The 18138-nt window shown below is 38.3% G+C and overlaps 1 protein-coding gene across 5 annotated transcripts in view; it reads right to left on the bottom strand.

The window, feature by feature from the left end:
• The window catches only part of DCLK1 (doublecortin like kinase 1), a 359929-nt gene that overhangs the window by 118985 nt on the left and 222806 nt on the right, over positions 1 to 18138 (bottom strand). Inside the window, exon 5 of one of the 5 annotated variants that reach the window (XM_030922324.1) lies at positions 5010 to 5106. The exons of the other annotated variants lie outside the window; for them this stretch is intronic. Coding sequence (XP_030778184.1) covers positions 5042 to 5106 — 65 coding nt within the window. The 3' untranslated portion in view covers positions 5010 to 5041. Of the gene's footprint in view, positions 1 to 5009; positions 5107 to 18138 lie in introns of those variants that run through there. 5 annotated transcript variants of the gene reach the window in all.

The raw sequence follows: 18138 nt of genomic DNA, 5'->3' as shown, positions 1-18138 counted from the left end.
GCCGTTTCAGGGAATTGGTGAGTAGCACAAATGTGTGTTTGGTAGAACACACACAAAAATCAGGCATTAAATTAGGCATACCCTAAAACCTTCAAATTCATATTTTTATGTATAACTCAGGTTGCTGATTTGTCATCTAAAAATGAAAATGATGAGGGCCTTACCATGCAAAAGTAATGATAAAATAATGATTGTGCGGTCTTAAGAAATAAAACTTCAGGAATACTTTGTGATTGCTTTTCAATAATAAATAATTACTATGGTGATGGTGATGGGTGATGTTCTGTACCTAAAATAATAGTACTGCCTAGAGGAGAGAAGTAAAATTGTAGTAGCAGGTATTCTCTTACACAGCAGGGAAAGCTGCTAGATAAAGGCAAAATAGGTTTTGTTTTGTTTTGTTTTGTTTTGTCTTAAGACAGAGTCTTGCTCTGTCGTCCAGGCTGGAGTGCAGTGGTGCCATCTTGGCTCACTACAACCTCTGCCTCCCGGGTTCAAGCAATACTCCTGCCTCAGCCTCCTGAGTAGCTGGGACTACAGGCACATGCCACCATGCCTGGCTAATTTTTTGTATTTTTAGTAGAGACGGGATTTCACCCTGTTAGCCAGAATAAACTCGATCTCCTGACCTCGTGATCTGCCCGCTTCGGCCTCCCAAAGTGCTGGGATTACAGGAGTGAGACACTGTGCCCAGTGAATAGTTTCTTAAGAAAACTTTCATTTCTTTCCAAGGGGCTACTTAAAAATATGGCAGCCAATCATGTTTCTGGGCAATGGTTTAGATATTGCTCTAAATATTGGCAGGCTTTAGAATTAATGACTTCTTGGGAGATTGCAGAAATACCTATCCTAAAGAAGCAAAGGATGTTAGAAAAAGCTCCCCCTGATGTCGCACAAGCAATGCCACTTTTCTAAAAGCGTTCAGAAGAGTGCCACGTGTGCGATCCACTGGAGAAATGCAATTAAGTGCTGCATATGAATTAGTTTCTGGTGACTCAGTTATGTCTATGGGTTTCTAGGCTACTCTTTGAAGAAAGCAGCATGGGAAAACTCAGGCAACAGGGATAAAATAAATTCTTTCCTTTTTATCATAACTCGGTACATGAACCAGACAACGCCCACATGTTAGGATAGCTTTTGTGGAGTCTGTCAGTAGTTTTCCTGACATTTTCACTGCTCCAGAGAAAACAGCAAGTCAGGTTATTTCATTTAAAGATTAAATAGTATAAAACATTTAGAAAACCTGGAGACAAAGTCTCACAGGTTCAATATGAGTAAAAGGTAAATTTCTAGAAGCTACACTTGATAGGAGCTTCAGTAGATTCTAAGCTTCCCCATGGCCAATCCTCTTTCAGTCATTCTCTGCTGAGAAAGCAACTGTGTTTTTAGCTGAATTCCAACTGCCCTAAACGTTAGTTGCAATCCAATTGGAAAGAAGAAATAGTTCTGCGTTGCTTATATTTTTGGCAAAATGAGACTCTGTCTCCATACATAAATCCAGCTACCTACAGTTGTCAGTCACATAAGTGATATACTTGCTAACAATGCTACATGTTAGTAAATTGCTTGGGGAAATTACAGGTGATCCAAGTGCCACAGGTGACCTGTTTGAGTGGGCAGGGAGGTGAGGTTAGAACACCTGAAAATGGCTGAATCAAGTAGAAATGGACATTCTTGGGAAACATCTCAGTGTTAGGCTAGACTTGCATATTTAAGCAGCTCCAGTGGGTCTTTAAGTACAAGGTGGAACCTCTTAAAGCCGTTCACAATCAGCCAACATATCTGCCATCATGTAAGTGACCTGCTGTCCTGTTCTCTGGATTTCCGGGGCCTGATCTGGTTGCTCACAATTCCCAAGGGAGGCTGGACTTGCTTCTCAGCCCTCTCCTGTCACCTGGCTTAGAGGAAGTTGCTTTGAAGGAAGGGACTGGGTGGGAAAGACCAATGAGGAAACGGGAATTTGGGAAATTCTGTTTGAAGAGAACGGCCATTCGTATCACTTTAAAAACAAAACTTCCAGTTTCCTCTTCTGTGAAAAACCAAAGGCAAACAATTATCCAGGAACTGATCTTGTGAGCATAATTTAATCACCTATGTCATGTGGCTAGATTATTTTCTTAAGGACAGAGTTACACCAATAAAAATAGAAGCTTTCAAGCCAGACACTGTGGCAAGCACCTATAGTTTCAGCTACTCAGGAGACTGAGGTGGGAGGATCTCTTGAGCCCAGGACTTCAAACTTGGACAGCATAGTAAGATCTTGTCTCAAAAAAAAAAAAAAAAAAAAAAAAAGAATCCTTCAGAGGAAAGCATGTTCATACATACGTATGCAATGAAAATTTACGAATGAAAAAGTTCTCCTGGAGTCCAACAATTTCTAAACAATTTCTTCTTTTTATATTCTTTCACATTCATCCAATGTAAGGTAGACATTTTAAGAGTGAGTTAATTATCAAGGATAATTCTATGTGTCCTAGTCTGAAAACTTCAGATTTCCTTTTCCTCACTTTTGCCAAAAAGTCTAGTATTTATTATCCTGTTTCTCATGTTCCCTTGTTACTTGACTTTCCTTTTAATGAGAAGTATCCTTCCTATCAACTGTCTAATAAAATCTTTGGTTGTATTGTTTAATTTTAAAGCACCCTCTTCATGAACCATTTATCTATTTTCCCTCCTATTCTAAATGACAGACATTAAATTACGTCTCTGAGTACATGTGATTAATCTTCAATTCCAAAGTGAAGAAAAGAAGAAAAGGTTAGAAACATCTAAAGCCTCTTTTCTTTTTTATTAGGAGAAAGCAGACTTTGGGTTGAAAACTTGATTTATTTCCCTTAAACCTATTTGAAGATCACCTTTACAACAAGGGGTCAAACGTGGCTTGAAATGAATTCCCCATGCAGTGCTTATGTAAGTCCCTGGGTTATAGCATTTCAAGGCTAATAAATATTGTAGTCATACGAAGGCAGCCATCTAATGTGACAGCATATAGGCTTTTGGAGGGATTGTGGTCTTTCAATGAAAAGGATCTGGTTAGAAGGGAGACATTATAGTTGACTTGTGGCCAAGACGCCTGAAATCAGATGATACTCTATTTGCATTTGGCCCTCAGCCATCAAACAAATCAGTCATTACTGCAATCCACAAGGCAGTTATCCTTGGCTAAGCAATTCACAAAACCATTTCAGTAGATAACTTGCTTTTGGTAGCCAGACTTATCATCTTCAAATATTTACCCCATTAATTGCAACAGTATGTAAAATTGCAAGGTAAACTTGTATTTCTATGACAAATTTGGCCCTTTTATTTCCAAAACAAAGAGTAAAGTGTCAAGCCCTGTTCAAAGACGCTCAATCTCACATGGTAGAATTTTTTTTTTTTCCCAAAAATATTAGCGGAGATGTATTTAGATAATTTTTAAAAATATATGCTTTTGTGTTTAGAAAACAGACAGATAATCTTGTTCTCTTCATTCTCCCTGGAATATTCTGTATCTGATAAAAATTACAGAAACCTAAAACATCGTTTAGGCTAAGAGAGAAGCTATTGAACACCATGGTCTCCTAGCAACAGCAGGATTCTCCTGAGCTCTGCTGGGCCTCACTGAGAAAATCATGTTCATACACAGAAAATATCAACCCTTCATGCATAATTTCCCTCTTTTTCTTTAAAAATAATCTATCAGAAAGGGTTTGTAATGGATTTATTATTTTTGTAAATATGTTATATGCCATTATAAAAATTCAAAACGTGCAAAAAGATGAAAAGAAGGAAGCAATAAATCACCCTAAATTAGGAGTTAGGGGCTCTGCCATGCTGTGTCACACGAGAGTCTTCTGTGTCTTTCCTGGACAACCACTTTTTAAAGCGTAGGACCCAGATTTGTTCCTCTTGCTTTGTGTGGAGTCAGCTAATTATTTCTTGATTGTTTGTTCATTTTTGTTTTAATTCCTTAAATGACTATTTGTTAACTTCATTATAAAGGTAGAAGACATTCTGTCATTCTGATTCATTCCATCATCGTTCCCCCCCCCCTTAAGATTTGGTGATATATCTTATTTTTAAAGAAGGAACTTAGCTTTTGGTTCTCTGAGTCACTGCCCAATCCTCATTTATGACATTTATTTTGAAAAACCTCTCCTATTACCTTGATTACTGCTTTCTCCCAAATATTTTCCTTCCAATTTATTTATGAAGGGAAATGAAGAGAAAATGCACTAATAGACTACCATAGCCATATAATTAACACTGACATGTTTACTTGAAATGTATTGTAAAAGAATATTTAGTGATGTGGAATGTTTATGAGTGAAAAAATGTAGATTATAAAACAGGATATAGTGTGCACATTGTATGCAAAGAAACATTTTAAAAGGATATCTGAACGGATTTTAACAGTGTTTTTTTCCCTTAGATCAAGGCACTGCTTTTACTTTTTCTGCATTTCCAATTTTCTATAATACATGTATTGTTTTTAAAATATAAAAATGTTCTTGCATTTTAAAACATTTAAATATTTTAGAATTAATTTAAATAATATATAAGAGCATAAAGTAAAAACTATCTCTCCCCAACTTCCTCTCATTCTTAGTTGAACACACTATAGGTAACAATTTCTTGGCTGGTCTGTCATAGAAAGAGCATATCTAAGCATTATAAAAATATGCATACTAGTATGTATATGTACTTTCTGGTATAAAAATGGGATACAAAACATAATATTGATACTTTGATTTTATTTTCCCGCTTAACAATCCATATTTGACAATTTACAATATTGGTCTATTTAGGTTGGCCTAATTCTTATTCATGACAGCATAGTATTCTATTAAGTGGATACATAGTAATTTACTTAGCCAGATCTCTATTGATGGTTTTTACTTTTTTTCCTCTAGGTTTTTGTGATTACAAATAAACTGCAATAAATCTTATAAAATACTTTGGTGTACTTGTGCATAAAATTTCTAGAGACAGAGTTGCTGGATCAATGATGGAAGATTGGTGTGTCTTTAAAATTTTGACAGATTGATGTTGTTTGGCACTATTCTGTCTCATCAATTTGGTATGAGACTGAGTTTCTCCATGCTTTGACAACACTTTCCTTACCTGTTTGAGAAAAAAAATGGGATTTCTCTGTTGTATTAGTTTACTTTTCTTTACAATATTCCAATCAATATATTATGAAATGCAGTCTTTTGTAGGACACATTTTGTACAAACAGCATTTTCCCTTTTTCTCCTAATTTTAATTTTTATAGTGTTTTGTCATATAGAATTAATTGTTTTATATTCTGATTGGCCAATCTTTTATAGGCTCTGGGTATTAATTATTATAAGGAGACTATCTGATATGATATTTAAACAAAAGGTCACAAAGTATTTTCAATGAATGTTCTCATTAGGTAGGTGGCATTATGGGCCCTGAAAATGACCAATAAGGCAGATGACTTAGGTAGACTGTACAGTGAAGTCTAGTCTCAAGGAATGACATAAGATGCTGAATTTTATAATTAAAAAAAAAACACACACACACATTAAAATGTTGACAGAGAGCCAAGCTGGATTATCTATAATGTTTAAAACACTTTCAACCTTTCTAGTTATCCTTTCCTTGTAAGAGTTATAACAAGTCATAGATGTCTTATCCCCAATTATAACATGACTTTTGTAAAACAAAATGACTATATTGTAAGTCTAGGTTTATAAATACAGGATGTTTCTTTTTCTGTTTGGATAAAAATGAATTATAGGACTGTTAATGGGTGTGGGGTTTGTTTCTGGGATGATGAAAATGTTCTAAAATTGATTGTGGTGACGACTGCACAATTCTGTGAATATACTAAAAACCATCGAATCGTACACTTTAAGTGGGTGAATTGTATGGTATGTGAATCATATCTCAATAGAGCTGCTGTAAAAAATAAATTGTGGTGTGTTTTGAGTAGAGTGATGTGCAAAGTAAAGTGCTGTGCTTTGTCACCACACTGTCATAGCATCGTCTGCACCAGCTAGGAAACAGCTTCCTTAGGGAACTCTAGAAACATTAGGTTTTCAGTGGATTCATCCTGACGCCCCCTTCCCTCTTTGTTTGTTCTCAGCTATCCTCTTTCCCTTCTCCAATTCTTTCACTCTTTTCTTTAGGGTAGAGATCAGGGCAGATGGAGGGGGGTTTTCCAATCTTCCCTTCTATGTTTTTGTCATTCTCTTGATTCCTGGGATTATATAATTTTACCACAATGCAGATGCTATATAATATAACATGCTACAGTGTAGATTTTAGCATATGGTAAATAGTCTTGAATGATTCAAGGCATTTATCTTGGCGGGTACCAGCTGAGTCATATCATAGGGCACTTTTATGCTCTTGTGTGTCCTCACCTTGCTGAGGGGAATGTGACACACTGTGTTATGCAATCCCTATTTCTTAGAGAATCTGTTTCACCTTCTCTCCTTGAACACCTGCGCTGATTATTCCTTGGTAGATTTTGTTTGCTTCATACATTTTAATTATTTAAGAGTTTTCACTAAAATACAACATAAAGAATAGAAGTATAGGCATTATTGCATTATTCCCAACAGCTTTTGATGACTGTTACCTTAATCACTAAATTATTAACCTCCAATGTATGAGTCAAAGTCAAGGTAAATTGCCTTTCTCTTTCCACAAATCTGAAGTGAGTCACTGATGAACAAAAGTCTGTAATTTAATTTATTGGAATCATCTTTAATACACATAACTCAGGAAACACTGTCAATGTTTTCTATCCAATCTATCCAATCACCTCTAAGGTAGAGGTGTTTCTCTACCTTAGACTTAGAAAAATGTGACTTGGATGTTAGTTTCCAGTAGACAGTGATCAGATAATTAAACAAAATATATCAAGCGTTTTAGAGGATCTCAGAAATGGTCCAGGATATAGTTTAATCCCTCAAGAAGTTCACAGTCTGCAAAGGATTTCAGTCCACCCTTGCTCTCTCCCACGATAAAGGGACAGTCACCTAACACGGGCAGTTTCCCCTTCAACCAGGTCTCACTTCCCTGTTCCCTACATGCAACATTGTCTGGTAGCCCCTCCTGTTAAACACCTCTGGATCTTTACCTCCTCATTTGCATATTTCAGCATAAGGTAAATAGCCTTGGATGATTCCGGAAAATTTTTCTTGGCTGGAAGCATAAGTGGAAAGCCCTTGGTATCCCAGAGGAAGAAACAGACATCGCTGAAATACACCAAAAGATGGGCTCTGCTCTCCACATGACAGCACACAAACACAAATTGATTTGCTCTCAGCAGTGTTTTTTACACTTTAGCACCTTGCTTTCAGATAAGCAGTGGTGCCTGGACACACAGGCGGAACCCTGTAGTAATTGTTCAATGAATGGTGAACGAAGAAATGAGACAAAACCAAAGACATATACCCTATCTGAGTAGTTTCCTTTAAGGTTCTGAACTACTGGGGTCTGGGCAAGGAGTCTGGTGGAGGTGAAGGGGCAAGTAGCTTTTCCAGAAGGATTTGAAATATTCCTGTTGTCGGCTCACAACCCCCATTCTAAGTTTATTCATTAACTTATTCCCTTGGCAAATATTTCTTGAACATCCACTGTGTGACATACAAAAAAAGAATAAAACCCCATCTCTATCCTTAAAGAAGAAAGGCAAGTCATATTAACAACTTTGACAAAGTCATCAATAGCTACCATTTATCGAGCACTTCCTGTGTGCCAGTCACTTTACTCCTGGTTGAGCATCCCTGACCTGAACATCCAAAATCTGAAATGCTTCAAAATCCGAAACTTTCAGAGTGCTGACATGATCCCACAAGTGAAAAATTCTGCACCTGACCTTCTGTGACAGGTTGCAGTCAAAAGGCAGGTACACTGCACAGGTTATTCAGCATCTCCAAGAGTCATTGAGCAGTGTCCTACCTTTTAACCAAAACAGAGCATGGTAGGTGGAGACTAAAGCCCGCACTGTCTGTTGTTGCTGCTGTTTAACAGCTGATGCAGTTATTCTGTGACGCTGCTGTCCTGCTTAGTTACACTGAACACATTATCTTTTTCCTGTATTAATGGTGTGTCATATTTTTACTGTTAAGTACTTATGTGTGAATAAGTGTAGGAAAATGATGGCTTAATGGTAGTCTATAAATTCAGAGTCCATAATGATGGTGATGCCAAATCACCACAGATCATCCACTGGGGTGGCTGGGATAGTGACACCTTTGCTTTCTGATGGTACAACATACATGAACTTTGTTTCATGCATAAAAATTACTACAAAAATTGTATAAAATCACCTTCAAGCTATATGTATAAAGTGTATATGAAACATAAATGAATTTCATATTTAGACTTGGGTCCCATCACTAAGATATCTCATGTGTATGCAAATATTCCAAAATAAACAAAACAAAACAACCAAACCCTGGTATCTGAAATACTTCTGGCCCCAAGCATTTTGGACAGGGATACTCAATTCCTTAACATGCATGACCTTCCTATTCAATGCTAAGAGCTAAGCACAAATGCAGCTCCATTTTGAAGATGAACTTAAGGCTTAGCCCGGCAAGGAACTCATCCAGGGACACACAGCTACACAGCATCTGAGCCAGAAATTGAACTTGGTGTAGTCTGATGCCAGAGTCCAAGGGAGTATTCCCAGGGTGTAACTGGCACCCTACCGAGGAAGGGCTTTCACAGTGGAGAGGTGGGAGATTACACCAGCCTGGGAGCAGGTGGGAGGAAAGCTAATACACTCTGGGTACCTACCTCTGCTACACAATCTTATCTTTGAGCGGGGCCTAGAGGCAGGGGTGTAACAGTGTCCTCAAGAAAAAGAGGAAGCAACATGTGGAAAGATACAAGGCACAGAGGTGCCCAGGGAGGACCACGCCAGAAAGTGCTCAGCGGAGGGGTGGGAGTGAAAAGCCCAGTGTGCCCCTGCTATGCAAACACTTCAGCTCTTCCTTGTTGAGATTCTTCTTCCCTCCTGAGCCCGCCATTAATGTGTGGGCACGAGGAGCAGAGAGGACCAAAAGAAGATGAACAAGACTTCAGATTCTGGCAGCATTTCATCTCCAAACTCTCACCAACCATGACCTCTATTTTCAAATATTTGGCTGCTGTAATGATGATTAACAAAAGACTGATTCCAAACTGGGGCATGATTACAAAGATAATCATAGTCAAGTAGACTTTGATGCACACTTTCCTTTTTCTTTTTGAGACAGGGTCTAGCTTTGTTGCCCAGGCTGGAATGCAGTCGTGTGATCATGGCTCACTGCAACCTCAAACTCCTTGACTCAAGTGATCTTCTAGCCTCCCGAGTAGCTGTGACTACAGGTGTGTGGCACCACATCCAGCTAAGTTTTAAAATTTTTTTGTAGAGGTGGAATGTTGCCATGTTGCCCAGGCTAGTCTTGAACGATCTCAAGCGATCCTCCCATCTTGGCCTCTTAAAGTACTGGGGGAGGCCAAAGTGCTGGGATTATAGGCATGAGCCACCATACCTGGTCACTGAATATGTATTTTTCTAACAGGAAAGGTAAAAAACAACAACAACAACAACAAAAAAAAAAAAACACTTCAGATAAAAATTCATTGGATGGATTTTAAAGTGTCTTATGGTCATTGAGAATTATTCTTATTATACCTTTAGAAATATGAACAATTAAAGACCAATTATGGCTGGATGCTTCATGGTTCTTTGGGGCAGCATTTAGTTTTAGACTGGTCCCATTTAAATTACATGTAGGTATATTTTTCTACATTGTATCTATTTTAAAGTGCAATATGACATGATGCACATGCTAATGTTATTCCCACTTCTTGGACTGAGTAAACTGTCTTCTGTAAGTGATATCAGAAGTGGCTAATTATGTCTTTGCATTTATGGTATGTGGGTAGCTATCTCTATAAATTATTTTATGAAAAGATTTTAGAGAGGAACACAAAGCACCTGTTTTATAAGAAAATGTAACCATTTTACAGTCATCTTCTTTATAACTCAGTGTTCATATACTATAGCAAAAAACAAAACAAAACAGGAATTGCCTGTGCTGTATACACTTGAGAGTAAACTCTCTTTTAGTATAATGAATATATTTTTCAGTAAAAATAAAATGAATACATTTTTAATGGAAAAAACTATTACATCTACTACCAACAATATCAAATTTTTAAAAAATTCTACAAACACCAGATTGATATTTTCATGAATTTTTTTGTAGTTCACATAAACCTAAAACTCTCTCTAACAAAAATTGCTGTTTTTCTCTTCCACACATTCTTAGAATGATACAAGTAAGGCACTTTGCTTTGACATCATTATTCAGGAAAACTTTAGGGATGAGATGTTAAACGTATATATGCCCCAAAAGGAAAACAATATTTTGAATATTTATTTTCAAACAAGGTAGAAAATTGGTAAGATTTGCTGTTAGAACACACAATTTCCAGAGAGACTTTGCTAAGACTGTATATAGAACAACAAAGAAAAGTAAAAGTAAGTGAGGTCTCTAAAATATGCTGTTAGGCCAGGTGGAGTGGCTCACACTTGTAATCCCAGCACTTTGGGAGGCCAAGGAGGCTGGATCTCCTGAGGTCAGGAGTTCAACACCAGCCTTACCAACACGGTGAAACCCTGTCTCTACTAAAAATACAAAAATTAGCCGGGCGTGGTGTACACGCCTATAGTCCCAGCTACTTGGGAGGCTGAGGCAGGAGAATCGCTTGAACCCAGAAGCCGGAGGTTGCAGTAAGCAAAGATCGTGCTATTGCACTCCAGCCTCGGCAACAAAAGCAAAATTCCATGTCAAAAAAAAAAAAAAAAAAAAAAGTTAAAATATGCTGTTAGAACTCAATATATAGAAAAAAAAAAAAAGTAAAGATTTCTTTTTTCTTTGAAAGAAAACAGCAAAGTTCGTCTTATTGAGGCATCCAGTAAAGCTCCACAGAGATATCATTCCCTTGGGTCCCTTGTGCACTCGGCCTTGGCAGGACAAGATGAAGAGGATGCAGTCCTTACCTCAGGTAAACTTTTAGAGGAGAGGGAGAGATAAATCCACCCTCAGATCATTCCAACATAAGGTGCTAAGTATGCTGGGGTAGAAGACAGAGGTGTGTGCAGGGGCCTCTAGATGCTCAGAAAAGGGACATTTAACCCATCTTGGGGGGTGTGAGTGTGGAGGCTCATAGCACAGGGAACACTTGCAGTGCACCTTACAGAATGCACAGAGATAAACTAGGTGAAAAGAAGAGAAAGTGCCCCAGGCTATAGGACAGCATGGTTCAGGGCAGGAGAGGTCTAAGGCAGCACAGAGTATGGGAAGGAGAACTGCCAGCCATTCTTCATTATCAGACCACTGAATTAGAACAGAAGATGAATGAAGAGGATTCTGGAGGTAAGGACCAGATGATGTAGGGTGTTTGGGACCATTTAAAGAGGATGGGAGAAGGGTGGTAAGGAGGCTCCTTACTCTGCAAAATATGTTAAAAGAATGAGTAAGACTTGATTGGATTTGGCTTTTAGAGAGAACACTGGGAGGCAATGTGGAGGATGGAGCTGAGGAGTGCAAGGCTGCAGGGAAGGAAACCAGACAGGGGCCTGTGCCGTGCTAGAGAAGTGAGGAGTGCCTGAACCCCGCCATGACAGCAAGAATGAAAGGCAGGAACCAGGTGTGAGGAAAACTGGCTGGATCAGATAGATTGGACTTTTTAGGAGCTCGATAAATAGCCAAGGGATGAAGGAACCAATATGTAGAATGAATTCTTGGACAATGTTGCTTGGGCTATGGCAAGCAAAGCCATGATAAGCCATATTCTTGGAGAACTTTTTGCCATTAAAGGCTATTTATCAAACCATAGGAAGAAAAATGAGGAACAGACATATTTCTAAAGTAGCACATCATTTGACTTTTATCATTAGTTGGGGGATTTTATTGGTAGCGATGGTTGGGTAGAGGTCAAGTCTACCTTCCCATGTAAGCAAAGCATAAACATTTGAAATCATCCACTTACAAAAAACAAAAGCAACTGAAAATAACAGCAAACTTGATTCAGATAATACAATAGAAGCAAACACACCTGATAAAGGAGAGTGTCACTGAGAAAACTGTACTTGATAGTCGTACTTAGAGGGTTGCTATATCTTAAACATTTTAATTTTTCATCTTAAACTCTGTGTTTATAATAATTAAATTTCACTTGGAATTGAGAGACCATCTCCATCAGCAACAGGATAAATCATTACTATGTAGGTCTTCAAACATATATGAAAACATTATCTGGATTTAAAATAGATTTAAAATAGCAGAGGGCATATGTGGCTGATTAGGTTAATCCCTTTCTTTTGAGTCTGGTTTTCTTTGATTCCCTTCCATTACTGCTTCCAAGAGTCCACTTTAAACACACACTTAAAGCCTAAGAAAGCCTAAATAAGTCCCAATTACAGGTACAAGATTATTTTCTGGAACTAAAAAATGTCAATGAATGTCTTCTCCTGGAAGAGTAAGCAGTAAGACTTATCTTCAATTGCCAGCTAAACACTTAAGTGTCCTAGCCCAGTCTTCCCCGCAAAGCTACATGAAAGAAATCAAACATACTTCTCATTACCCCAAGTTCTTGGAAAGATATTTAGTGAAGTCTTGCAAGTATGCATTTAAACGGGAATGTCTGAAAAACTTGCTCTTACTAATGAATGAGAGGAAACGTCAGCAGTAAACATTTCTTACACTGTGAAGATTTCATTTGTAAATAATGAGAATCAAAATTGGCTATGATCTCACCATTTAGGCATATTTGCAACAACATCGAAGGAAAAAAACTTCAGTGCCACCTGGTTGATTTAAAGGAAATCGTGAATTATCACTTTAAAATTCACCCAGGCATGAATGAGTAGAAAGCATATGGCAGCTCTTGGTTGGTGTGACCATGGCTGCCATTTTGTTTATGTGTCACAGTCTGTTTACAACTTTAAATTCGTGTGCTTTTGAACATGGTGGGGTTTTTTTTTTTTTTCTTTTTGAGACAGGGTCTTGCTCTGTTGCCCAGGCTGGAGTGCAGTGGCACGATCTTGGCTCATGGCAACCTTTGCCTCCTGGGCTCAAGCAATCCTCCTACCTCAGCCTCCCAAGTAACCGGAACTATAGGCAGGTGCCACTATGCCCAGCTAATTTTGTATTTCTTGTAGAGACAGAGTTTCACTATGTTGCTCAGGCTGGTCTCAAACTCCTGGGCTCAAGTGATCTGCCCTCTTCGGCCTCCCAAAGTGCTGGAATTACAGGCTTGAGCCACCACCCTTAGCATGAACACGGTGTTTTGATTCTTCAAGTGATAAGCAGAAAATGATGCTCTGCTTCTAGGGGGACATGCGTACAATGACTGACACTGGGGTATACCTCTGAGTTCCAGTTTATGCATTATCTTTTCCCAAACAAGAACAATGATTTCAATTCCATATTATCAAAATGAAGGTAAAAATGTGAGATGCTAGTGTCATTGATCCCAATCATCTTCTTAATCTTGATGTTCCCAAGCCCCAGGATAATAATATGAAAGAGAGAGCAGCTTGCATATTTTTCATTTTAAGTATGTGTCAATGAGAAATAGAAGTGTGTGTGTGTGTGAGAGAGAGAGAGACAGAGAAGACAATTAAGTGTACATAAAGTGTACATTGTACTATACAAGGAAGGTTGTCATCTGTGACACTGATTACAAGAACTAGAGAACTAACTAAGCAAGCAAGAAAAAAAGCCTTATAAAAATGTGGTTTGGCCGTGTGGAAAGAATACTAATCACAGTAATTTCTCGGGACTGCTTACCATATCCATATGTCTAATTACAATGCAGCACAGTGATGAATATGTAAATCATTAAAAAAGTGTTAGAATAACTTGTGCACATTTTTACTACAACACTGTACTGTGTTAAATCTATCTTCATAATTTGTCACTCATAAACTATGGTCATTGGCCCATAACTTACAACTTTGGAAGCTTGTAAGAAATGACAAGTTGAGGAAGCTATTAAATGCATATTTAGAGTAATAATAATTTTGAAAAAATGGCACATATAAATGAAGACAAGAAGAACGCTATTGGTAAAAGATATGCTTGCTATTCTATAATACATGTTGTTTCTAAATTAAATTTACTTTAGATGTATTCATGGATTTAAAAAATGGACACATATTTAATAATATAAATTAAAGAAACCAAACCTATGTACAGCTTTCTCTAAAACCATACCTGCCTTATTAAATATATTTACTAAGTATTTTCTTCATTAATTAGCACACAAACTGTGGAAGAATATTTCACAGGAATTAAAGTTAAGTAAAGTTAAAACAAATAAGAAAGAAGGAATTATTGAATATAGGTAATAGAAATACCTTGATAATTTGGGTAAGACAACATATGGCCAAAAAAAAAAAAAAAAAAAAGGTAATCAGGGAGAGAGGATAAAGCTGATTTCTTTAGCATTAACAGGTTTAGTTTCAAGTAAATAAACTTTTTTTTTTTTTTTTGAGACAGAGTCTCGCTCTGTTGCCCAGGTTGGAGTGCAGTGGCGCGATCTCGGCTCACTGAAACCTCTGCTTCCAAGGTTCAAGCGATTCTTGTGCCTCAGCCTCCTAAGTAGCTGGGATTACAGGCGTGCACCACCACATCCAGCTAAATTTTTTGTATTTTTAGTAGAGATAGGGTTTCACTATGTCGGCCAGGCTGATCTTGAACTCCTGGCCTCAAGTGATCCACCAGATGTAGCCTCCAAAAGTGTTGGGATTTGTACAGGCATGAGCCACTGTGCTGGGCCTAAACATTTTATAAAAACTCTCACCAAGTGCTCTGTCTGAGCACTGTGCAGGCTTACACTACTTTACAGCAGTGTTTCTCAACCTTTGCACTACTGGGCTAGATAATTCTTTGTTTCAGGGAGTTGTGCATTGAAGGATGTTTGCCTGGCATCCCTGGCCTCTATCCACCAGATGCCAGTAGCATCACCTCCCACCCTCGGCTGTGATAACCAAAAATGTCTCCACACACTGCCAAATGTACCTTGGGGGACAAAATCCCCTCTGTTGAGAAGGGCCACTTTATAGAATGTGGAAATAAAAATGCTGTGCATGGAATCATAACTGAAGGGCACTTGCAGAGGTCACTGTTCTTAATAAGAACAGGGAACTTTCTCTAGGATGTGAACTATTATGCCACAGGGAGAAATTAAACTCAGTGAAAGGAGAGACTCAACAAAGTATTTTTTTTTTCTTAAGGTAGGTGTTGAGACAGTGAGAAAGAAACAAGAAATAAGGAAATGTTCTCTCTCGCTTATAAAATTAAGAACAGAGGAAATAAAATTAATTCAGTAAACAGAACAGATTGTAAAAATGTTTCAGTTCTATATTATGATTCAAATAGGGAGATAAAAAATGAAAGATAAAATAGAGGAGACATAAGCAGAAAATGACAGACTTGGCTGGGCGTGGTGGCTTACGTCTGTAATCCCAGCACTTTGGGAGGCCGAGGATGGTGGATCACTTGAGGTCAGGAGTTCGAGACCAGCCTGGCCAACATGGTGAAATCCCATCTTTACTAAAAATACAAAAAAAATTAGCTGGGTGTGGTGGCAGGTGCCTGTAGTCCCAGTTGCTTGGGAGGCTGAGACAGAAGAATTGCTTGAACCCAGGAGGCGGAGGTTGCAGCGAGCCAGGATCGTGCCATTGCACTCCTGCCTGGGTGACAGAATGAGATTCTGTCCTAAGAAAAAAAAAAAAAAAAGACAGACTATGAGGATGTGGAGGTGGGGTGGCCTTGAGGGGAGGAAATAGGGTAGAACTTTAGAATACAGAGCTAGAGGATTGGAAGTTAAAAGTGGGGATTCTCCTGGCACTCCCTTTGCATGCTCTCTTATAGGCCCCCTCTCTTAGACCCTGGCCCAGCCTCCTCCACCAGGTTGTCCTCCACCCTTCTCCTCAGGCCCCACCAGCTGCTGCTTGCTATAGCATTCTCTTCAGTGAAGCCCTGAGGATGCTGCCAGAAGATACTGACTACCAAGGAGGGGACTCACTCACTGCCAACCATGACTGCCACAGAAAGCCTGGGAATGGGGAATGGTATGATCAAAGGCTTGCTTTATTATGCAGAGCAAGTTTTTTTTTTTTTTTTTTTTTTTTTTTTTTGAGGGAGCATTTGTGTGGAGAATAGTGAGGAAGGGAACTGTTCAGGGACGAAGTGATGAGAGCCTAAGTCAGAGCGATGGCAGAAGAAATTGAACATAATAGAATGATTTATGTTTGGTATCACACTTTGAAGGGTAACGTATGTTTTTTATTCTTTATCACAGTCAACAAATCTAGATTTGCTTTATGCACAGGAAATATTTAATATTAGTTAGGTTTAATTTGATTCAATGCATTTTAACTTAACCAATGAGCCCTACTGAACTCATAAGGAAACTAAAGCCGACTAAGGTTAACTGACTTACCTACAGTTAAAGGGCTGGAAAGTTTTGGAGTCAAGGGTGAAACCCAGGTCTCCTTAATTCAAAATCCAAGGCTTCAACCATGACACCAGTTGCAACAAATCTGTGGTATGTGTGCTGATTCTGTTTATTTGCTACTGCAGACATTGCTAATTGATTTCCTACTCAAGCTTGGATATGGCCTTAGAATCCTTCTGAACACAGGGCTCCAGAGACCCGCCTCAAATCAACTTTTCTGTATCCTGGCAGGATAGCATGCTATCTCTCCAAGATAAAGGAAGGAAAATGGTAGAGGTGATTTGCGGGCAGAAGCATTATCACTTGGCAGCTGTGGGCGTAGATTGTGAGAAAGAGAAAAGGGTAGGCATCAGGAATGATGAAGGATGTAAGCCTGGGGGATGAGGGGGATGGTGACATTCATTAACAGAATAATGGAAGTGGAACAGCAGCAGAGCTATAACATGGTAAATGTGGTCTTGAGGTGTCGTCCAATTCTTAATGCAGGGGGAGGGGGAGGTGCTGTGACAATGACAGCTGAAGGCAGCTGCTTATGGAAAGACACAGGCAGGGCCTCCTAACACTTCTAGCAATTTCAGCCCCCGAAACAGTGACAACTGTGGATCCTAAAGGCATATGTCCAAAAGATACTGGACAAACATTTCAGAAAAGATGAAATAAGGAGGTCCCAAAGTCCTGCTTTTGAAGGCACTACTAGGAATCTTTTTGCAAAGCAAGAAAATTCTTGTATAATTCAAACAATTACCAAATAATAAAAATTGAAATTCTCATGCACCAGGTTTCATTTAAGTGGGAAGAATGGGCAGGGAAAGAAATGGCTCTTCAGCAGCCTTCTCAGTGAGAATTATAAACTGTGAAACTTCACACACTAAATGAAGTACCAAACCTAAAGTGCTTAATCAAAACAAGATGTTTTGATTGAAAGAAAGTTTTGGTGAGTTGCTTCTATCAATTGCCCTTCAGCATAAGATAAGAAATGCAAGGGCTTCTATCATCCCCATGATGTTCTTTAAAATTCATTATGTCAGGCATACATGGGAAATCAAACAGAATGCTACGGGAAGTGTCTGGCCATAAGAGGAGGCAGAGACACTGCTTACGGAAATCTTGCTAGACAACTCATTGAACAGTTTTCTAACCTCAAAACAGACGTGTTTTCTATTATTTAGCATTTAATATGCTTCCTCTCTCTCTCATTTTTTTTTTTACCTTTAGCTTGTTTCTTCCTATTTCATTGCCATCTACTTTATAAATATCTTGATCAAATTACAAAGTTATAACGTTATACAGATTCTATTTGGTACCATATGGCTAATGTCAATCAAAGAGTCTTTAATATTTTCTAAGGAACAGGATATTATATTTAATGCCCTCAAAACTAATTTCAAGCTAAAAAATGTTGAAGGCTATACATACACAGGCACACACACACACACAAATGTTCTACAACGAGACTATCCACCCCCTCCAAAGTCAAGCTTTGATATATGGCCTAACAACATTAAAAAAAAAAATCAAATAAACTTTACAACAAACTACTAAAAACCACAGACCAACATAATTTCTTCAAAAGCATAAAGTCACTTGTGATCCATTTGCCAAAAGCATAACAAAATGCAAAAAAAGCACTTAAGTTCATCAATTGAC

This window comes from Rhinopithecus roxellana, chromosome 18 (assembly GCF_007565055.1).
Source record: "Rhinopithecus roxellana isolate Shanxi Qingling chromosome 18, ASM756505v1, whole genome shotgun sequence".
Classification (NCBI taxonomy): Eukaryota; Metazoa; Chordata; class Mammalia; order Primates; family Cercopithecidae; genus Rhinopithecus; species Rhinopithecus roxellana.
The sequence above is the reverse complement of the archived record's forward strand: the minus strand, read 5'-3'. Positions and strand labels throughout refer to the sequence as shown.